The 22,239-nt window shown below is 54.9% G+C and overlaps 2 protein-coding genes across 2 annotated transcripts; one reads left to right on the forward strand and one right to left on the reverse strand.

Annotated features, from left to right (window-relative positions):
* The first annotated feature begins 458 nt into the window (after nt 1-458).
* On the forward strand, nt 459-15,174 carry Ddx54 (DEAD-box helicase 54). The gene is made up of 20 exons (XM_051176537.1): nt 459-673; nt 3,959-4,088; nt 5,367-5,437; nt 5,849-6,037; nt 6,124-6,173; nt 6,873-6,914; nt 7,028-7,123; nt 7,509-7,630; nt 7,720-7,781; nt 7,878-8,009; nt 8,878-9,088; nt 10,423-10,557; nt 10,904-11,134; nt 11,218-11,291; nt 11,812-12,006; nt 12,922-13,067; nt 13,145-13,258; nt 13,672-13,776; nt 13,961-14,076; nt 14,613-15,174. Exons 1-20 carry the CDS (start codon nt 503-505, stop codon nt 14,843-14,845), a joined length of 2,625 nt encoding a protein of 874 aa, XP_051032494.1. The 5' UTR covers nt 459-502; the 3' UTR covers nt 14,846-15,174.
* A 395-nt stretch (nt 15,175-15,569) lies between these two features.
* On the reverse strand, nt 15,570-21,223 carry Cfap73 (cilia and flagella associated protein 73). The gene is made up of 7 exons (XM_051176554.1): nt 21,128-21,223; nt 19,382-19,487; nt 18,514-18,618; nt 18,047-18,253; nt 16,785-17,006; nt 16,375-16,533; nt 15,570-15,868 (listed from the first exon to the last, which is right to left on the reverse strand). Exons 1-7 carry the CDS (start codon nt 21,181-21,183, stop codon nt 15,791-15,793), a joined length of 933 nt encoding a protein of 310 aa, XP_051032511.1. The 5' UTR covers nt 21,184-21,223; the 3' UTR covers nt 15,570-15,790.
* Nucleotides 21,224-22,239: the final 1,016 nt, after the last annotated feature.

Below are 22,239 nucleotides of genomic sequence, written 5' to 3' on the forward strand. Positions count from 1 at the left end.
CCTGTTTCGTTGAGTCGTCCCTTAAGCCCCGCCTCTCAGGGTTCGGCCCTGCATAGTTGGTACATTCCTCAAGTCCTTCCACACGCTCAGTTGGTATGTCCCTCACATCCGGCTCCCAGTACAGTTGTTACATCCTTCAGAGCTTGATATTTGCACAGTTATTACGTCCCTTAAGCCTCTATCCCTGTTCAGGTGGTACATTCCTCGCGCCTCACCCCCACTAGTTGGTATGTTCCTCAAGCCCCGCCTCCACCCGGCTGGTATGCCCCTCAGACCCCGCCCCATTGGTGAAGCCACGTTGACGCAGTCCCCGCGCGGGGGGGGGGTTGGTCTCTCAGGCCCCGCCCTTCACTCTGCTGGTTGGTTCCTCAGGCCGCGCCTTAGGGGTGGAGCCTGATCACGACGCTGCTCGTGCGTCTTCCCCCCACCCCAAGGTTCGCCCTCCCTCAGGCTGTGCGTCCTTTAGGCCCCGCCCTCTTCCGGGTCCGAGTTCCCGGCTCGCATGGCTGCCGGCAGACGCGTGGGTCCCGGCCCGCGCTCGCGTGCCACCATGGCGCCGTGGAAGAAGAAGGGGCTGCGTAAGCGCCGGACTGGGGCTTCCCAGGCCCGCGACAGCGACTCAGAGGACGGCGAGTTCGAGATCCAAGCGGAGGATGACGCTCGGGCGCGGAAGGTAGGAACGCGGAGTCCCTGATCGGGCCCTCAGCCTGCGCCCTTCCGCTTGTCCGTTTCACTTATTGTGAGCCCTCATTGGGTACCTTCTGCAAGGGGCGGGGCTCAGTTACTATGTGGCCAATGGAAAGTGCAAGTGCGAGGGTCCGCCTGGGCTTCGGACAGTCTTAGGAGATAAAATAAAGGAGAGGCTGGACCAGTCCTCTAAGCAGCCGGTTATAAACTGAAGTAGTATTTGCAGACATTTGCCGCGGCTCAGCCGTGCAGGCCTAGTCAGCACTGTCAGGGACGGACAGCAGGATTGAAACTGGGGATGGTCTGGTTCCAAATGGGTGGGTGCCCGTGGGGAGACAGGCCTGAGCTCCAAAGGGGCAGGAAAGCAAGCCTGCTGTCCTGTGCACAGCGGGTATGTTCCTCCATTCCTCCACCCCAGTTCAGCCCGTGCGCGGAACTCAGTAGGTGGTCGGTGGTCACTAGTTGTGCAGACTGACAAGGCAGCGAGAGCGCGGGGAGTGATTGCCGAAGAAGAGAAGGCTGCGCACGTGGTTCAGACCATGGGCTTCGCTGAGGCCGAGCCTTACACTGACTTACAGAAGTTGCTCAACTATACAAACCCAGCCTGCGGGCTCCGGATGTAGCTCAGTTGGTAAAGCGCTTGCCTAGCAAGCCCGAAACACACGTGGGGTTCGAGCCCTACCTATCACCACAGAAAAGCAGGTATTGCGGCCCATACCTGTCATCCTAGCACCTGGGGTAGGATTGGTGGAGGCAAGAGGGTCAGGAGTTCAAGGCCACCCTTGGCTATATAGTGAGCTGGTAAGAGCTCTACTACCAATCCTGAATGTTTTGCTTTACAAGAAAAACGTAAAAGGTCCTCCATCCTGGGACACAAACATACTTATTAAAGGTCTGTCTGGGAGAGCAGCCAAGTTTACACTGTGTCATTGAGCTGCTCCCCCCCAACCCCTCCCAAGCAAACAAACAAACAAAACCAGTATCCTTGTGCGTTTAAATGAAACCAGGATACTGCATGGGAACCAGAGTCCGTCAACTTAGAATCAGTGGGAAAGTCTCTTTCATCCTCCCCTCCCGGCCCCACCCCGTCTTGTTTTGGCAGGGTTGGAGACCAAACCCAGAGTCCTGGAAGTGTCAGCCTTGTATATGCTCAGTCAGTTACCTGTATCCCCGGGGTCTTTTTCATGTAATCTTGAAACAGTTGTCTTCAAATGAAGGAGGTGGGGATCCCCAAGCAGAATGCTCAAACTAGTAACAAAAATTCCAATGAGCAAGGCTTAACTATTGTCAGGAAAATGAATTTGCCTCATGTTAAGTTTTTGTATTTATTTATTCATTTGTTATGTTTTGAGACAGGGTCTCAAACTGTGTAGACCAGGCTGGTCTTGAACTCACAGAGATCAGCCTGCCTCTGCCTCTTGAGTGCTGGGATCAAAGGCGTGCACCACCACTGCCCATCATGTTAAAGTGTCAGACAGGGTCTTGTGCAGCCCTGCGTAGCCTAGGATCGACTGTGGGGCAAAGGGTGGTTTTGATCTCCTGATCCCCCGGCCTCCCGAGTGCTGGGATGGCAAGTCTGCCCCCACAATCTTTCTCAGGCTTGTAATAAGTTATACAATGACCCCCCCAGAGGTTTTAGAATTTAAAAGTTACTTGATGAATTTCACCGAAAGAAGTCAATGAAGGAATTGGCTGCTTCACCACACATCCCAGCACTTAGAAGGTGGAGGCAGGATTGGAGGTTCGGAAGACCAGCCTGGGTGCAGGAGATCCTGTGAGGCCAAAAACAGAACAGAACAGAAGAGTTATACAAAGACCCATAAAGTGTGTTATGTGTAAGCCAGAAAACAGGTTGAGAGGCCAGAGAGGTGATCTAGGAGGTTGAGATGCTTGCCTGGTAAGCCCAACAACACAAATTTGATCCCTAGCATCAGGTAACATGTAGGGGCTGAAGGAAGGAGTGGGTTCATTGGTTTCAGCAAATTGGGGTTCAACACCCTCTGCTGGTCTTCTTGGGTACTGCACGTACATGGTGCACATAATCTGTGCAGGCAAAACAATACATTTAAAAACCTGGACATAGCTGGGCAGTAAATGGTCTACGTCTGTGTCGTCCAGTGTAGTAGCCACCAAATGTGGTGTTGTAAATACCAGTGTTTGACTCACCAGATCCCTGCTATTTAGTCACAGAATCTGGGTTCATCTCATATTTATAGCTACGAGTTCTTTTTCTTTCTTTTTGGTTTTTCAAGACAGGGTTTCTCTGTGTAACAGTCCTGGATGTCCTGGAACTGACTGTGAAGACTAGGGTGGCCTTGAACTCACTGAGATCCACCTGCCTCTGCCTCCCAAGTGCTGAGATTAAAGGTGTGCACCACCACCGCCTGGCCTGGAGTTCTTTTTTGAGACAGACAAAAAAAAAAAAAAAGAAAAGAAAAGAAGAGAAAAAAGGAAAAAAGAAATAAGACTCAAGATGAAAATGAGAAAGGAATAGAAATAGGCCAAGCCTGATGGTACAGTCTTGTGATCCCAGCTGCTTAGGAGACTGAGGCAGGAGGATTGCAAATTCAAGGCCAGCCTGGGCTACATGAGGAGTTCAAGGTTAGCTTGGGCAACTTAGTGAGACCTTGTCTCAAAAATAAAGAGTAAGAAAAGGGCTGGGGGTGTAGTTCAGTGACGGAGGACTCTGTCCTCAACACTACCAGGACAAGAGAAACATTTGGTGGGGGAGAAGAGATAAATTGTTATTTTTTAAAAATTCATCAGAAATTGGAAATAAGATCCAAGCATAGTGGTGTGTGCTTTTGATACCAGTACTCGGGAGGCAGAGACAGGTGGGTCTCAGTGGGTTTGAGGTCAGCCTGGTCTACAGAGTGAGTTCCAGGACAGCCAGGTGCTGTGGCCACTCCTCAGGTATACCCGGGCTACTACAGGCATGCATATTCACGCACGCACGCACGCACGCACACACATCCTCTGCCTTCAACACCCATCTCTCCTGACCAAGCCTGTACTTCCCACTGGGTCTTTACACACCCCGTGCCCCTTGACCTCAGTTTCTAGAAGGGAGCCCTCAGGTTCTGGGAGGTGGCTGCACTGCTGGTAAGGGGTGGAGCCCAGCTGGCAAGCCCCATAGTCTTTTTGTAGAACTGATTTGTACCTCTGCCCCAGCTTGGTCCAAGGAGTGCTTGTGGGAGAGTTGGGGCTCACACCCTTGTGGTCAGGTCCGTCATAGCTACAGTGATACCACCTCTCCATCCCTCCCTCACAGCTGGGCCCCGGCAGAGCCTTGCCCTCCTTTCCTACCTCAGAGTGCGTATCAGATGTGGAGCCCGACACCCGGGAGTTGGTGCGAGCCCAGAACAAGAAAAAGAAGAAGTCTGGAGGCTTCCAGTCCATGGGTGGGTAAAGAGGCTGGGTACTGGGGTCCCAGGGAGTAGCCTGGTGAGTGGTTGTTGGGGGGGGGTCTTTGTGCCCTCTGTGCTCAGGTACTGATGTCTTCCTGTGTGGTAGGTGTTAAGTAAGCTGAGGTAGTAGAAACAGTCCACAGCAGGCTTGGAAAGGGGGCCACCCGTACAGGCACAGGAGGTGGCAGGTAGGAGGATAGCCTTGAAGAGAGATGGGCGTGGGATGATGGAGTGGTGTCAGGACACTGGGAATCACAGCTTAAGTGCTCTGCCCTTGATGGAGCAGTAGCTGCCAGGGCAAGGATTGAGAAACCCACCGAGTGGCTTTTAATAGCAACTAAAAAAGAGCTGGGCATGGTGGTCTATCCCATGGCTAGTAAGACCCTGTCTCACAACAAAACCAAAAGTATCTGAAGCCTATGAGACAGACAGAAGGTCTGTATTATCTACGTTATCTACAATATGCAAAGAATTCTTACAAATCAATACGTAAAGGACAGAAGCCCTAAGAGAATGGGTTAAAGAAACCAAATAGTTGATTCATAAAAGTGTTCTAGGACTGGAGAGATGGCTTAGCAGTTAATAGCACCGACTGGTCTTCCAGACGTCCTGAGTTCAATTCCTAGCAATCACATGGTGTCTCACAGTCATCTATAATGAGATCTGGCTCTGGCAGGCGGGCATACATACATACAGAACACTGTATATATAATAAGTAAATTAAATCTTTAAAAACATGCCATCCAGATGGCTGTTTAGATTTAAAGCAAAGTGCTGGCTCCCGTTGATAATTGGGGGATCACGCAGAGACATGTATGTAGGCGTACACGGCAAAGATGAGGGGTTGACCAGAAAACAGTTGAAGTCCTTTACTGGCCTCTAGGCCCCCTCCTGCTGCCTCCCAGGTCCTCAGTCCAGGTCTTGTGAAGTCCCTGAGGGCCACTCTCCCATCCATACTGACCCCATTTCCCAACATCCCTGCCACACCCATTAGAGTGACACAAGTCTGTGAGCCCAGTGCTCAGAGGCAGAGGCAAAGACCACAAGTTCATGGCCATGTGGGGTGCATAGCTCAGACAGAAGAATAAATGAGAGAGAATTCCAGCAGAGGTCAAGTGAGGTGTCCCTGCCAGTTTGGTGTCCTAGACTCCTTTAACCTTCTTCAGTATGTTGCTTTCTGTTTTTCTTTCTGTGTGGTGAACATGGTCCTTTGTCCTGTATCTGGTGGCTGCTGTTGCCCCCAAACCCCTGATCGCTCCCATGTCTCCCCAGGCTTGAGCTACCCTGTGTTCAAAGGGATTATGAAAAAGGGCTACAAGGTGCCAACGCCCATCCAGAGGAAGGTAAGAACTGGAGAGCAATGGGTTGGGGCAGCAGTGAGCAGTGGTCAGGTGACGATGTTGCTGGCCCTCCGCACAGTGGCTGAAGCTCCACTAGCTTAGCCATTTCACGGGGGAGAAGGTTGGGTCCAGCAGAGCTGCAGCTTGGTGGCTCTCTGCCGCTTGTCATGCTGATCCTGCCCAGGCAGCTCACAAGTGCCCAGGGATCACCCAGTGCCTGCTCACAGTGATGGGAGACAGGGTGGGGACCCAACTTGGGAGGCAGAGTGGAGTCTCCCGGCACAGGAGCTGGGGTGCCCATTCCTGGAGATGCATTGACAGGCTTTTGTAAGAATAGGTCTAGAGGCCCGGGGCTCACCTGTGGCCAGCCATGCTGGACCGGAGCTGACACTGCCTTCATCATGTGTCTGTCAGACCATTCCCGTGATCTTGGACGGCAAGGACGTGGTGGCCATGGCCCGGACAGGCAGCGGCAAAACAGCATGCTTCCTCCTCCCGATGTTTGAGCGGCTGAAGGCTCGAAGTGCACAGACGGGAGCCCGGGCCCTGATCCTCTCGCCCACCCGGGAGCTCGCCCTGCAGACCATGAAGTTCACTAAAGAGGTGCGGGTAGCAGGGCCTGGTGGGAAACTGTGAAGAAGCTGAGGTGGCAGCCCCTCACCTTTGACCCCTTCTCCCTCTCTCCACAGCTGGGCAAGTTCACCGGCCTCAAGACAGCTTTGATCCTGGGTGGGGACAAGTAAGGACCCCTCACCCCATGTCCCAGCTTCCCTGTGCAGGCACACCCCTGTACCTCGAGGGTTTCCTTGTGGTCCTGAGTTGCTAGTCACTAACAGCAGCTTCTCAACATGTTCAGACAAACTGGTCAGGGGACATGTGATGGAAGCTGGGACAGGGACAGAGGGACCTGTCAGCTCAGTGTTGAGCTAGGGAGTTTAGTGAGACCTTAGCTGTACAGGATGTGTCATTCATTCTCTGGGTGCCGGGCTCAGGCTGCTGTTGGTCGGTCTTGCTCCAGCTTCTACCAAGAGATGCAGTCTGTGATTGTCAAAAAGCCTAGGCTCCCAAGCTACATGGAGCCAAGATCCGAATTCCTCCGCTGCTCTAGGGGTGCCTCGGGGAAAGGCAGGAACAGGCACTTAGCCATTAGGGAATCAGGGGTCTAGTTAAAGCCGGTAGTTCCAGGCTCAATCACTAGATGGCGCTGTAGTTTGGCAGCAAAGTGTCTGGAGCTGCAGAGGAAGCCAGAGTCTGAGGTCCTCCCCTGTGTTTCAGTCTGTCTCTGCTGGGCCAGTGCCTTGGCCTCACGATAGCCACGTCTCACTTCCATGCCTGGGGTGTGTGGCCCACGGTGAGGCGTGGGGATGCTTGGCTGTGATAGAGGAGGGACAGGCTTGAACGCTCTGCCCTCTCAGGCTGATCCTGCTTTCCCCCCTAGAATGGAAGATCAGTTTGCTGCCCTGCATGAGAACCCTGACATGTGAGTGTTGATGGGAGGTGATCCTCGGGGTCCCTTCCCAGAGTGGTGTGGGGAGACCGAGGGCAGTGGTGGGACCCTGCGCCTGGGCTGACCTGGCCTGTCCATCCTTCTAGAATCATTGCCACCCCTGGGCGCTTGATGCACGTGGCTGTGGAGATGAACTTGAAGCTACAGAGTGTGGAGTACGTGGTTTTTGATGAAGCGGACAGGTGAGACCACAGATGACCCTAAGCAACGGTCAGGGCTATCCCCAAGGCCTGGGCCGCATAGAGAGGGGAGGCCACAGGAGAATGGCCCTGCCCGGGGGACCTGATGTGTGTTTGAGTAGCCCCATCCCTGGGGCACCTGCGCTAGAGAGTTTAAGTTTACGTCTTAGTACTGAAAAGTGCTTAGTGAGTGTTGGGCTGTATGCAGTGATGAGCGCTTGCCGGGGCTGTGTGGAGCTGAGTTCACTCCCAGCACTGGAAACACACACGCACACACAAGATCAACAGCTGCACATGGCAGGGATTCTGGAGTGAGGGTAGCCAGGGTTCCAGGCTCCTAAGGGTGGAAGCCCCTCTCCTGAGCCTCCTTGCCCACCACTCTCTGCAGGCTCTTTGAGCTGGGGTTCGCTGAACAGCTACAAGAGATCATAGGCCGCCTCCCCGGGGGCCACCAGACAGTGCTGTTCTCAGCCACACTGCCCAAACTGCTGGTGGAATTTGCTCGGGCAGGTGAGCCAGTGGGGTGGGGTGCTGCACGCGGGGTAGGGCCTGGGATCCGCCCCTCTGTGACCCCTGCGATCTCCTCCACACCCCAACAGGTCTCACAGAGCCTGTGCTCATCCGTCTGGATGTGGACGCCAAGCTCAATGAGCAGCTCAAGGTGAGGAGGCGGCGTTGGGCCTCTTCCCCGGGGTTGGGGCCAGGTGGGCCCGGCCGGCCCATAGCCAGGTGCCCACACCCATCCCTCTCCCTGCAGACCTCCTTCCTCCTGGTTCGTGAGGACACCAAGGCTGCCGTGCTTCTCTACCTGCTGCGTAATGTCGTTCGTCCCCAGGACCAGACGGTGGTGTTTGTAGCCACAAAGCACCACGCAGAGTACCTCATGGAGGTGAGCTCTGTGGGATGAAGACCCTGTGAGGTCACAGACCAGTTTCATCCTCAGCCCAGAGCTGCACTGCCAAGAGAGGCCACCAGAGGGCAGCAACAGAGCAGCCATGGGTCTGGGTGGGGCGTTTATCACACACTGACATCTCAGACACAGTTGTGTGGGAGCGTCTACTGTCAGCACACCCCAGCTGGTCTTGGTCTGTCTGCCTGTCTGTCCACATCATCTGCAGCAATTCCCAGTGGACTTGGGTTATTTGGGTGGATTTCCAGTGTGCGATATCTAGGCATGATGCTCACACATTAGCGGCGTGGCGTGTCCTTGACCTTTTCTGTGAATTCACACCTGTGTGGCCCTCAGTTAGGTGCAAGTGTGGGAAGTCCCAGCAGTGTAGAAGGCTGGGGGAGGGGCTGAACTAGCCACTGTCTCACCCCAGCAGCCACACCTGGGCACTGCCGAGGACACGGGTGGCTGGGTCTCGCTTACCCCACATGGAAACAGCGCCTTCCTCCTCTGAGTGTCTGAGACCAAAATAGTAACATTGAGAGAGCGGTTGATGCTCTCATGGGCTTCCTGTGTTCCAGGCTCAGTCCTCAGTGAACGCATTGAGGTGCATTAACCCACTTCATTCTGGGAGGCACAGAAAGACTGAATGATTTTCCCATTGTCACACAGGATCCTTACAGCATCGCTCTTTATTGTGCCCTTTGATGTCCCAACAGCCTTGCAGAGCTAGGAGGTGGTAGAAGTTCCATGTATGTTGGGCCAGGGGTTCAAACCCACCGTGCATGGTGCCCCTATTGGGGCCCAGCCTCCAGCCCTGGCTCCTCTGAGCCCCTCTCCACCCCCCCTCCCACTTTGCTCTGAACAGTTGCTGACGGCCCAGGGTGTGAGCTGCTCCCACATCTACAGTGCTCTGGACCAGACGGCCCGCAAGATCAACCTGGCAAAGTTCACACACAACAAATGTTCCACGCTCATCGTGACTGACCTGGCGGCCCGGGGCCTGGACATCCCACTGCTGGACAATGTCATCAACTATAGCTTCCCCGCCAAGGGCAAGCTCTTCCTGCATCGTGTGGGTGAGGAGCCTGGCTGGGTGAAGGGAGGCCACCATGCCATAATGGTGTCTGAGAATTTGGGGAAACTGAGGCCATAAGCAATGCTTACTGGATGGATCCCGACAGGTAGTTCTCAGCTTTCAGACTTTCCTTCGATGTTGGGGACAGAACCTAGGGCGTTGCTCTGCACAGGCCACACTGAGTCATGCACTATGTTCATAAATACAGATAGATTAAGATATGTACAGGGTGGGGGTGGGGGGCTGGGCACAGGGTTTCTTGGTCGTGTGTGACTGAGTGTGGTAGATTCGTATGCACAGCCGTCAGGCAGAGGCCGGCAGTGGTATGAGGACAGTTGCTGGGGGTCTGTCTGTCACTGTCAGACTTACAGGAGACCCTAACTGTGTCTCCCACTGTGAGTCCCAGATATGTCCTTCTGGTGGCTGCCTGCTGTCCCCAAGTCTCCATTGCTTTCTGGACAGCTGGCTCCCCTTCTTGGGGGTTTCTAGAGCCCCAAGGGGGATTCCCCAGGTGCCACATGACAGACCACTCCCACTGAAACCTATAAATGAGGGGATGTGGTGTTTCTTAGCACACAAAAGAAAGCTGGGCATGGTGTGGAATGTCTGTGGTCACAGCACTCAGGATGCAGAAGCAGGAGAATCAGGAGCTCAAGGCCAGCCTCGGCTGCACAGACCCTGTCACAAACAACAAACCAAGCTGAAATCGGACACCTACAATTTATTCAGTGCAATGCTGGGGCCGTGTTGGGTTACTTCCCAACATGCTGCTTTTCAACTCACTGTGTAGCATTACAGATGTTTCCATTTACTGTGACATGGTTTGTTGTGGGTGGCACATCTTCAGTAAAGGGCTGGGTAGTGGCCATTTTTATTTTGATGCACTATGCCATCTTCGTTGTGGCTATTTAATCTACTGCATCGTGAGGAAAGTTCCCACTGGGAAAATGTAAATAAATGGGCACGGCTGTGTGCCATTAAAACTTTATTGTACAGACAAGTGGTGGGCCAGGTGCTCGCCCTTCCCTCGGCGCTGTTATTTCCACCTGGTAGTCATCAACTTGTTGACTGGTCCTCTGCCCTATCACCTGTAGGAAGTCCCGGCCCAAACCTCTTTTTGTGGGAGTTTGCAGTCCTGACTGTGCTTCTGGGGAAGTCTGCTCACAAGTGATGCTTGCCCCTGCCTGCCCTCACTCTCTTGGGCTTTGTACCAACCTGTGCCCACCCCTGTTCACCCACCCTGTAGGAAAGGCCCTGGCTTAGCTCTAGCCCTTGGGGAGTTAGGTTCTCTCCGCTGAAACTCAACTCTCCCCTCTCCATCCACCCCGTCCCCAGGTCGTGTGGCCCGAGCAGGCCGAAGTGGCACCGCCTATTCCTTGGTGGCCCCGGATGAGGTCCCCTACCTGCTTGACCTGCACCTGTTCCTGGGCCGATCCATTGCCCTCGCCCAGCCATGCGAGGAGCCCTCGGGTGAGGGGAGGTGGGGGGAGGGCTTGGGTCACTGTGGAGTTCATAAGCAGGCAGTGTGGTACAGTGGTCTGGCTTTGGGAGGTGACTGCTGGGTCTGACCATAGGAGGTCCTGCCCACCGTGTCCTTGGAGACAGCCACCATCGTCTATGGGGACAGCCTTGGGCTTTAGGACTGTTCTTGGGCTGTTGTTGCCAGAGTTGGGTTCTGTTTGTATTCCTGTACATCCTAGGCACTGACTGAACATGCCGCTGTAAATGTTCCTCTTGTCTGTAACTGTTGTGCTGGGGCTTGTAGCCGTGGGGAATAGACACAGGCTGACTCCTCAGTGTGCCTTGCGGCTGGCAGGTGCAGTTGGCGGGGATGGCGTGTTGGGTCGAGTGCCGCAGACTGTGGTGGATGACGAGGACAGCGGCCTGCAGACTGCCCTGGAGGCATCGCTGGACCTTCGGGGCCTGCGCCGTGTGGCAGACAACGCTCAGCAGCAGTATGTGCGCTCTCGTCCAGCGCCCTCACCTGAGTCCATCAAGAGAGCCAAGGAGCTGGACCTGGCAAGGCTGGGCTTGCACCCACTCTTCAGTGAGATTCGGCAGGGTGGAGCAGGTGAGGGTGGGTCGGCCCTTCACAACCCAGCCTGGCCTCACACACTTGCTTCCCCTCAGGCTCCCGATTTGAGGAGGGGGAACTACAGCGCCTGAGGCTGGTGGACAGCATCAAGAACTACCGAGCCCGCACAGTGAGTGGTCCCCCCGCCTGTTCTGGAGCATTCCTGTGACCCACAGCAGGTCCAGGGAAGAGATCACCACTCAGACAGAGTCAGTCCCCTTAAGGGAATGATGTGTTGTCTGCCTTTCAGAGGCCTGAAGAGCCATCCATCCCCAGCCCTGACCCTCCCTGCCCGTTCACTTCTCCTGGGTATCCACGGGTGGGCATATGCTACGGGGTTCATGTACAGAGGCAGGGGGAGCCCAGCCAGGTGACCAGTAGCAAAAACCGCTAGGGAGAGACACGGGCATCAATGGTTTCAAAGCCAAGGGCACACTCAATCTGAGGTCTGGGTTCTGGCTTTTCCTAGCAGTGTGGCCTTGGTCACGACATCCACTTTCTCTGGGCATCCCTCTAATTGCTCAGTACTCATATCGAGGTTCCCACCTCCATGGTGAAGGCTTGAGGAGCGCCCATACAGGTCTAAGTGGCTTAGGGGGTTGCTGGCGGGTGGGTGGCAGGCAGGCATGAACATGGCGCCCCTTTTGCAGACCATCTTTGAGATCAATGCTTCCAATCGGGACCCAAGCAGCCAGATGATGCGTGCCAAGCGGCAGAGGGACCGAAAAGCAATCGATAGCTTCCAGCAGGGGCGGCAGGAGAGACAGGAGGGCCCGGCTGACCCAGTGCCCCAGAAGGAGCTGCCGCAGAAGGAAGAGGAAGAGGATGTGGCTGAGAGTGTGGAGGTGCGGGCTGCAGGGGCAGCCAGGTCCCCGCAGCCCTTGGGGCAGCCAGTGGTTCAGCCCCATGTCCCTATCTCTTTTCTGTGGAAGTGGGCGTGGAGACTAAGGCAGGAGGATGGCCACGAGTTCAAAGCCAGCCTAGGCTACAGAGTGATAACCAAAGGAAGGGGCTGCAGAGCTGGCTCAGTGGTCAGCGGTTGAGAGCCCATGCTGTGTGCTGATGCACCCCATGCCTACACCCCACGCCTTTAACCCAGCATTTGGGAGGCAGAGGCTGGCGGATGTCTGTGAGTTCAGGACCAGCCTGTAAATAGCAAGTCTACATAATGAGACTCTGTCTCAAAAACAACAAAAAAATACTACTCTTGCAGGGTATTGAAGTTCACTTGCCAGTACCCACGTTAGGTGGCTCACAGGTGCCTGTAACTCCAGTTCCAGGGCATTCGGCACCCTCTTATACAGAGTTCCTTCCCCAGATGTTGTGGCCTGGGCTGTGGCTAAGCAGTACAGCCTAAGGTCCTGGTGGGAGAGAAGCCCCCGCAAGTGGGCCTGGGGGATGCTGGGGTACCCTACCCACAAGGCAGTGGCCCCTCCTGCATGTCCAGTCCATCTCTCTTGTCTCACTGAGGCACAGAGTGCCTTAGGCTGGAGGCCCAGCCACAAACCCCCCGGGTGCATCCTAATGTACAGAAGTATCCAGGGCCAAGCGGGGTCAGAGCTGGTCCTGGAGCACAGTGTCATTCCCTGCTGCCCATCCTGCCCCTTCTGCCTGTCTTTCTCCCCAAAGCGAGGGCTCTTGTGTGTGCAGATGATGTGTGTGCCGGAGAGCTCTGGCAGTAAAAAAGGGAAGCGCTGGTCTCTTGGTTCTAGTGGGGCTCCCCGAGGTCACAGGGATGACACTGGGCTTCTGTCTGTCAGGATGTCTTCACAGAAGTGGTGGGCCAGAAGCGGCCAAAGCCAGGACCCAGCCGAGGAGCCAAGAGACAGAGGAGGGAGGAGGCTCATCATCGGGACCAGGAGTTCTATGTCCCCTACCGGCCCAAGGATTTCGACAGTGAGCGGGGGTGAGTGTGAGCTTGTGGCCCAGCATGCGGTGCATAGAAAGGGCCTGGGCTCTTAAGTCTCCCCCTTGGATCTGCAGGCTGAGCGTCGGTGGGACGGCAGGCGCCTTTGAGCAGCAGGTGGCTGGTGCAGTCCTTGACCTGATGGGAGATGAAGCGCAGAACATGAGCCGAGGTCGGCAGCAGCTCAGGTGGTGAGTGACCAGGAAGTGTCCCGGGCCGTCTCTGTGTCTCTGGCTGTGGCCTTCTGTGTCCCCATTTGGCTGCTCAGAGCAGGGTGCTGACGCCTTGTCTGCCCCATCTCCGTGGCCCACTGTGAGTGGTAGCTAGTGTTTCCTGGCAGGCCCATGGGGACTCTGGTGCAGCTCCCCACACACAGGTCTGGGAAGTGGTGTGGGGATCAAACCCCACGCCCCCAAACCCCGTTCTCCTTTTGAGGCTGGGAAGGTGGAGAGGTGATCAAGTGTCTGGTGCAGGCCATCTTCCTTTGATCCTCTGCCGGCCACATGCATACATACATACATACATACATACATACATACATACATACATACATACATGGGCAGGTGGGGGAACAGGTTCCCATAGCGGATTCCATCTCCCTCAGGGACCGGAAGAAGAAGCGGTTTGTGGGGCAATCAGGCCAGGAGGACAAGAAGAAGATCAAGACAGAGAGTGGCCGGTATATCAGCAGCTCCTACAAGCGTGACCTGTATCCTAAAAGGGACAGACAGGGCTGCAGAGGGGTGGAGGGGCGGGGCGGGGCAGCTCCCAGCTACTGCTCCTATAGGAGAGTCTTGTCTGGGGGCCGGGCCAGGCGGCCTCCCTAGCAGCCTTCTATGAGGGACCTGCACCCAGCTTAGATGCTAAGGGCATTTCCTTAATGAGGCACTCAGCTACCAGAAGTGGAAGCAGAAGCAGAGAATCGATGACCGGGACTCCGAGGAAGAAGGATCATCCAACCAGCGAGGCCCTGGGCCCCGCAGAGGTGGAAAGCGAGGGCGAAGTCAAGGTGGGCAGGGCAGGTGGTATGGTGCTAACGTGGAAGACGTGGTCAAGGCCAGGGCCTACAGACTCTGCCTATGAGCAAAGCCCCATCCCTGTCCTGTGGTGGACTTGCCCTGGCTTCTGTGGCACAGCCCTACCCAGCAGACCAGGGTCATTGTCCTCCCCCACTCAAAAGGTGGTACCTGGGGTAGCCGGTAGCAGGATAGATGATGGTTCCCCGTGTGGGGCCATGTGCGCACCCAGAGGTGTGGAAGCTGGTGCTTGACGGCTTCCCACCCAGAGCACCAGTCCCCACGGGGGTTGGGATGGGATCTCTTTGGTAGCCACACTGGGTTGTTGGCAGCCACCTTTCAGGAGGTCCCTCTGCAAAGCTGGCACCACCGGCAGCTTTGGCTTAAGGGGCAGGTGATGCCTAAGGAGTTAAAACAGTCTCTGAAAATGTGGGCTGGCCAGGGTGCCGGGTGACCTGGGGTTTGGCCTCTGATCTGGCTCAAGCTCTGTGGGTCAGAGGCTGAGCTCCCCAAATGTCTGTGCTGACAGGTGCCTCCCTGCCTCGAGCACCCAGTGCCCCCACGGGCCGAGTGCGCTCAGAACTCAAGACCAAGGAACAGATCCTGAAGCAGCGGCGTCAGGCCCAGAAACAGCGCTTCCTGCAGCGCGGGGGCCTGAAGCAGCTTTCAGCACGCAACCGCCGCCGAGCCCAAGAGCTGCGCCAGGGCGCCTTTGGCCGGGGTGCCCCCTCCAGGAAGGGCAAGATGAGGAAGAGGATGTAAGGAACCAGACTCAGCCCCGGACTTCCTGGTAGCCCTGGTGTGGACATCACTGATACTTTCCCATGTCCTGTTGCCAGAGTCTCCTACGGGAGCCAGTGTCTGTGAGGGGCAGTGCTGGGTGGCCTCAGAAAGCACAGGCTGCTCTTGATGGGTGGGGTCTTGAAGGATGCCTAGGAGTTTGCCAGCAAAGCTAGGCAGAGCAAGCCCTGAACCTGTGGCCGGCTGCCATAGCATCCATGAATTCAGTGTTCGGGCTGTGTGGATGTATGTGCACCCTGGCTGTCTCTGACCAGACGTTAGGTTTTAATGTAGTAAACTTTTGTAGAACACCTCTAGTAGCCAGGAGTGTGGTTTTCTTGGGGTATTAGAAGGGAGAGTTGCCGTTCTCAGCTGTTGTAGTGGCTGAGAGCAGGTGGCCATGCCTGTGCCACCTGGCCACTGAGGTGAGGTGGCCTCTACTGTCTACCGAGATGAGGAGACTTGAGACTCTGGATCTGGTTGCTGGAGGCAGCTCAGGACTGCTGCAGGGTGGAGGCAGGCTCTGAGGGTGCTACTGCCCTTCTGCATGTGGAGGTGAGAACCGGCCTGCGTCACCCTCCACCCTGCTAGTGGTTTTCCCCACCTCTTGCTTGAGGCTCTGGGAGTCAAGTTTTCCCCAGAAGCTAGACCCCGCAGGCCAGGCACACACTGGCATTACCCTTTTGGGCCTCGAAGAGCTGATGCTACCAACAGCCACCTCTTGCTCGGACCCACTTTATTTAGCTAATGCCCATCTTGGAGTACACCAGCCCTGTCTGTCTAAGCTTGTCTGATGGTGTGATTCGTTGACTATCCTGTGGAAGCTGCATAATGGCAAGGGCTGGCACAGCTCCATCTTGCCCAGGAGGAAGTCTACACATCAAGAAATGTGAGACTCAGGTCCCCCTCACCACTCACCTGGCCGAACTAGGAGGCAGTGGCTGTGGGCTCGGCCTGGGCAAGGCTGGTCAGTGTGGCTGAGAGGTCCAGGATAAACTGCTTCACCTGGGGGCAGAGGAGACATGGCAAGATCAATTCCTGTCCCCACCCTCACACAGGGAGGGGGAAGGCAGTGTGGGCCTGGAAACTCCATTGGAGATGCACTGATGGTGTCCAGTATGGCCTCCCAAAGGTTTGTTTATTGCCAAGTATAGCTCAAACTCAAACTTATCCTCTAACTCATGGCAATCCACCTGCTTCAGTTTCCAGAGTGTTGAGAATACAGGTGTATACCACTGAATTGTTTGTCTGGGGTTTCTCTGTTTAGTTCTGGCGGTCCTGGAACTCCTGCTGGGATTAAAGGCATGTGCCACCAACACCCAGCTAAAGATTTATTATTGTATATGCTGTGTTCTGCTTGCATGTATGCGCACACACCAGAAGAGGGCACCAGATCTCATGATAGATGGGTGTGAGCCACCATGTGGCTGCTGGAACTTGAACTCAGGACTTCTGGAAGAGCAGTCAGTGCTCTTAACCTCTGAGCCATCTCTCCAGGTAGCAAACCTCACCTCTTCTAGCTGCCCCTCCGTGTCCTCCACATCCAGGGCTAGAGACTGACTCTGGCGCAGGCGCACAAGCTGGTACAGGTTGAGCACAGACATCCGAGTGCGTCCTAGGAGCAGCGTCTTGGCCGCCGCAGTGTTCTGGATTTGAGTCCACTTGGATTCCTGCAGAACACACGCGCAGATCGCCACTGAGTCGGGACCTGACTCTGGGGTCTGGGAGGCTACACCACCCAATAGGTACACCCAGGTGTTCTGCCCGTGTGTTCTAAAGGGCGGAGACAAGCACTGTCTCTGGTACCCTTGGTCATGTGGTGCCCCAACCCGGTAGTTAGTGCAGCGGGTGGGGCCCCTCCAGCCCCGGGGACGCGCACCCACTGCAGCGGTGGGGCCCCTCCAGCCCCGGGGACGCGTACCCACTGCAGTGTTCGCGCGTGTGCTGCCTCCAGCTGCTCTTGCAACTGTGCACGCTGCTGACCCAGACGCAGCAGCTCATCCTGCTTGGCTTCCAGAAGATGATGCAACTGAGCACGGGTCTCATCCAGCTCCACCTGTCGCCTGCGCTCTGCCAGCTTCAATGCTGCCTGTGTGTCTACCAGGCCATCGAAGCGTGCCACCAGTTCTGGAATCTCCTGAAACTGGAGAGGGGGACTCGCTGCCCTCCGCACTTGACTAGCCACACACACACCGGGAGCGTCCTCAGTTCAGGTGTGCCATGGGACACGTCCTGAAGCGAGGACATCAGGAGTCCCTGGACGGGGATTTGAGTGAGCCCTGTTCATGCACTTCTCAATTCCGAGATCAAACCTAGCTAAGCTGGCTAGGCGCCATAACTTGTTGACATCATTTGACGAACTTTGTGGCTAACGCCTGGAATGCCAGCACTTGACAGGCTGAGGCTGCAGAGTTGCCTCAAGCTCAAGGCCAGCCCAACTACATATTGAGTACCTGGTTAGCTTGGGCTACAGAATGGGACCCTGTCTCAAGCGATAAATGCACAAACAAAGAAAACAAAAGACCACAACTAGAGCTGGGCATCAAGGCAGCACCAGGGTGAGGCGAGAGGAGTAAGAGGTGAAGGTTGGAGTGGTGGTGGCGCACGCCTTTGATCCCAGCACTCAGGAGGCAGAGGCAGGCGGGTCTCTGAGTTCGAGGCCAGCCTGGTCTACAGAGTGAATGCCAGGACAGGCAGGGGCCGGAGGAAAGGAGGGAGTATTGGGGCAGAATTGAAGGGTAGCCTTGCCTATGTAAGGAGTTAAAAGACTAGCCTGGGCTATATTCTCATGTCTCAACAAACCAACCAAACACACACATTTCTCCCTCAAACCCACCCTTCCACAAATAATAAAATTTGCATTATTTTCTGTCCTGTCTTTTTCTGTCTGTCTGTGTGTCTCTGTGTCTTTCTGTCTTTCTCTCTCTCTCTCACTTGCTTAACTACGCAACCTTGAGTGAGAATGAACTTTCTGCAACTTTTTTTTTTTTTTTTTTTTTTTTTTGATCTGTAAAATAGGGTTGACAATGACAGGACCCACTTGATCAGACTTAGGGGATGGCTGGAGAACAAAGCGTGTCCTTGATATACAGTGAGCACTCCTTAAGTGCTGTTTCTTGTATACAGTCAGCACTGACTAGTGTGTCAGAATAAAGCGGTCCCCAGCCTCCCAGAGCAGCTCACCTCGGGCATCTGCTCCAGCACGTGCTCCAGCAGTCGCGCGCAGGGCTCCAGACGCTGCAGCCTGTGTTGCAGCCGCGCGCGCTCCCGCCGCAGCTCCTCCAACTGTGCACGCAACCGCAGCGCCTCTGCCTCCTGGTGTCGCATTCCATGTCCCTCCTCCGCTGTTCTCCACTGTGCGCGGCGGCCCCGCCGCCGGGCCTCGGCATCCTGGGAGGAGGATGAAGTAAATAAGGAGCCTGAGTACTGGAGGTTCTCCTGCCTCCACTGAGCGGCCACATTGGCACTCTAAGCCATGTGCGTAGACTCCGGGAGGTTGCATTAAGTTCATCCAGGAACTATGATTCGGGGTCCTCACTCCTCCACCCTCAGGCAATGTGATCTCCCCACTTCAGGCGACTTTCCTAGGTGGGGGCGTGGCAAGAAGGAGCCCCTGTCACACCTACCTCTAGGCCTCAACATCCACTGACCTGCAGGAATTTGTCAAAGCGGATGAAGGACTCCTTCAGCGCCTGCTCTTTCTGCCCCAGCTGTGCCCAGCGCTGGCTGAGGGTGGCCATCGTCCTGCGGAACTCCTTGGAGTGGGGTGCAGTTAGAGGTGTGTGTTTGTCAGGTCACCTAATGCTCCCAGCTGTAGCTGCTCTTTGACTTATACACCATACCCTCCTGTGGTCCCTGAAGGCTAACTCCCGACCTCTTCACACCTCTTCTCTACACCCTTGTGTATATCTAGAGTAGGAGTGTGTGCACGTGAATGCAGTGCCTGCAGAGGCCAGAAGAGGGCGGGCTCCTCGAGTTGTCGGGTCCCTGGAGTTGAGAGCTGTTGTGAGTCCCCTGAACTAGGATCCTCTGTAAGAGCCCCCAGCATTAACTGCTGAGCCATCTCTCCACTTCCATGACCTTCTGAGCTTTGTCCTTGAGTTCCGGTTTTTGTATTTCATGCCCCCTTCTTCCTGTGCTGCCTTATGTGGCTTGCCCACTGCAGTCTCTAAGTTCTCCTTCATTTCCACCAGGAAGCCTTGACTGTCCACTCTCCGTGGCGAGCAGAAGGTCCCCCCAGGATCCAACAACCCTTCCCACACAGCAACCCCCCACCTGCATACTTATTTACCTTTCCAGACTGAAACTCAAGGGCAAGAGCCAGTGCAGAGGACGGCACACAGTAGGTGCTCAATGCACGCACATGCATTTGTACCAAGTGTTCTCACTAGATCTTCCTTTGATAGACAAGGACATCAGGGCTCAGAGTAGACTCACTCCAGACTATGTGCCCCTCCCAAACTGGGCACCACCAGTGTGTGTCTGGTGAACCCCCAAATTTCAACAACTAGGGCTCACCTCCTTCTGGGCCTGCAGATCCTGGTCTGCAGCTGCTAGCTCTTGCTTCTTCTCCAGGAGACGCAGAAGGGGTGGAAAGTGGTCCACGTTCTGCTCTGGTGGCTTCCTGGAGGACCCAAAGGGAAGGTTACAAGAAGGAGAGCTGCCCCCTCACCACCTACTGAGTTAATTTGTTTTTGTTTTTAAGATATCTCATATAGGCTTGGTTAGCCTTGAACTAACTTTGTAGCTGAGGATGGCCTTGAACCCTTGATCCCAAGCCTCTACCTAACACTTGAGTGTTAGGATGACAGATATGAGGCTGGCCCACCTATTGGCTACTTACTACTTACTGCGTCTTTAAATTGTTTACAAGTCTACAGAGCGAGTTTTAGGACAGACTCAAAAAGCTACAGAGAAAACCTGTCCTGGAAAAAAAAAAAATCATTCGCAAGTTTGCTGACAACTTGTTCTATACCAAGCAATGTACCTAGACACAGCAGTTGCAGCCATTAAGAAGACAGACAGAAACCCATGTTGCTGGAAGCTGTGCTTCCACAGACTGCTAACATGGATAATAATAGCAAACACTGCCCAGGCACAGAGTGGTCCCTGCGGTGTAAAGTTCAGGAGACCAGAGGCAGATTTGCTCTCTGAGCAAAAGACACTGGGGCAGAGCCGCCGGGAGTGAGTTGCACTGACGACTGTGGGGAAACAGACTCCAGATAAAGGGAACAAGAAAGACCCAGGCTCTCAGCAAAATACCCAGGTGTCTTGAAGGAGCCATAAAGTGTGACTGGAGATAGGAGATGACAGCGGAAACTAAAATCAGAGAAATGCAAGACTGGACTGTGGCGGGCTGGGGGAAAAAGAAGACTTCAGCAGAGAGATGGAAATCATGGGCAAATTTTGAGTCAGGTAGAAAACCCTGTGACCGATGTGAGTAGCTGGGAACCTCAGTTGTGGGGCTTAGGGACTCTAGAAAGAATGTCACTCTGATCAGGGTGGGCAGCGTGGGGAGGTGAGGATGGACCCATTCTAGTTACGGGATGAGGGCGGGGCCGATGGATGAGGGCGGGGCCGATGGATGAGGGCGGGGCCGATGGATGAGGGCGGGGCCGACGGATGAGGGCGGGGCCGACGGATGAGGGCAGGGTGAGAGGGGAATCAGGTGGGCTCTGCTGCTGGGAGGATGTCTCTTTGAGGGGTGACTATAGGCTGAGCAGGTAGGATGGAAGAGATGAGTCTCTGTTCTGACCACACTGAGTGGAGGCATTCCTCTGTGGGCAGAGGTCCAGGAGAGGCTGAGTGTGGGAGCCTAACTCTCCCGGGAGGATGGGAGGGAGTCAGACAGAGTCTGATATCTCTCTCAACAAGGCTTGCCCATCTCTGCATCTCTGCTTGCCTACTCCTCCCAATTTTACAGATACCGAGACTGTTGGGGCCAGGGTGTTCCACTGTCCCCAGACAATGAGTTACAGAACTGGTGTCCTTAAAATGCGGCTTCTCCACTGCATATCAGTTCCCAGGAAAACTCCTGTCCACCCTGGTTCAAGGATTTCATCTCTGTGAGATACTGGCCAAGGCGAGGACAGGAGCAGGCTAGCCATCCCAGTAACCCTGCGTTCTTGGGGTAGATGAGTCTGAGTTACAAATTCTCTTAGGGATTTTGCACCCCACCCCAAGACTGCCCAAAGGCAGCAGGAACTCCAGGAGAAGGGATAGGCTCTCTGTTTACTCCCCCTTCTTACCCCATCCACCACTCACGTGGGCGCTTTCTCTTGGAAGGCCAGTCGGAAATACTCCTCCCATGCCACTGCCATTTGCCTACAAGTGTCTCCGACCACCTTAGCAGGAACTGAGGGGCTTGGATGGAGAGTGCTGCCCCTGCTTGAAACTCCTAGAAGCCCAAGGCTGAGTGAGCCCTGGTTGCCTGGGCAGCCAACAGCGCAACATTCTGTTGCCAGGCTGCAGCCTAGGACCCACCCCGATAGGGACAGACAGCAATCAGGAAGGGAGGGGACGGCTATCCCCTATCTAAATCTGGATGCAGTGGACAGGACACAGGTCTTGGGTCAATATTTCCCTTTCTGGGAAGCCCTTTTGTGGCTAAACCTCTTCTTGGCTGTGTAGAGTCAGACATCACCATGCAACAGTTTGTCCCTTCATGCACACCAGAGAATAATCCCAACTGGACCAGAGCTCAGGAATACAGCTTTCATCCAGAGCATACGGGAGGTCCTGGCTTCTATCTCGGGTGCTGTGCCCCCCTCAAAAGAGTAATTATTGAGTGCCTACTGTTTGCTCGACCCTGTGTACTGTCATTCACTCTGGGGGATTCACTCTGAGGAGGGGCTCCAGCCCTTTGAGTCTTCAAGCCCATGCTGGTGATAGGGCTATCCTGACCATGCCTCATGGAGCCCCAGACTGGTTTGGGGAAAGTGCTGCTCTGAAGAGGGGCCTTGAGAAGGGACTGGAGATTTGTACTTGAGAGGTGGAGGAGGCTGTTTGAGTAATTACTCTGGTCACACAGGATGCTAAGCCCTCCGTTGTATAGTACCACACTTAACCTGGAGGAGGACTCAGCAAAAAATGTTCACAGCACATTCACCTGGAACCTGCTGGAACAGTAGTTGGTCACCTGCTTCAGACTGTTCGAATTCCTCTTCCTCCTTCCCTCTCTCCCTCACTTCTTCCTCTCTTCCTCCCTTCTTCCCTTCTGTACTTCCTTGAGACAAGGTCTCACTTTATGGCCCAGGTTGGCCTTGAACTCAAAGAAATCATCCTGCCTCAGCCTCCAAAGTGCTGGGATTATAGAGATGAGCCACCACACCTGCTGTGTTTTTTTGTTTGTTTGTTTGTTTTTAATCTCCATATTT

The sequence above is a fragment of the Phodopus roborovskii genome, unplaced genomic scaffold, assembly GCF_943737965.1.
Source record: "Phodopus roborovskii unplaced genomic scaffold, PHOROB, whole genome shotgun sequence".
Taxonomy (NCBI): Eukaryota; Metazoa; Chordata; class Mammalia; order Rodentia; family Cricetidae; genus Phodopus; species Phodopus roborovskii.

Coding starts and splice junctions, on each gene's coding strand:
- Ddx54 (XM_051176537.1), top strand. CDS start 503: ATGGCTGCCGGCAGACGCGTGGGTCCCGGCCCGCGCTCGCGTGCCACC. Junction 6,174..6,872: donor TTGATCCTGGGTGGGGACAA/GTAAGGACCCCT, acceptor TTTCCCCCCTAG/AATGGAAGATCAGTTTGCTG. Junction 7,124..7,508: donor GTTTTTGATGAAGCGGACAG/GTGAGACCACAG, acceptor CACTCTCTGCAG/GCTCTTTGAGCTGGGGTTCG.
- Cfap73 (XM_051176554.1), bottom strand. CDS start 21,183: ATGGCAGTGGCATGGGAGGAGTATTTCCGACTGGCCTTCCAAGAGAAA. Junction 17,007..18,046: donor TGCTGGAGCAGATGCCCGAG/GTGAGCTGCTCT, acceptor CCCCCTCTCCAG/TTTCAGGAGATTCCAGAACT. Junction 15,869..16,374: donor CGGAGGGGCAGCTAGAAGAG/GTGAGGTTTGCT, acceptor CTCTGCCCCCAG/GTGAAGCAGTTTATCCTGGA.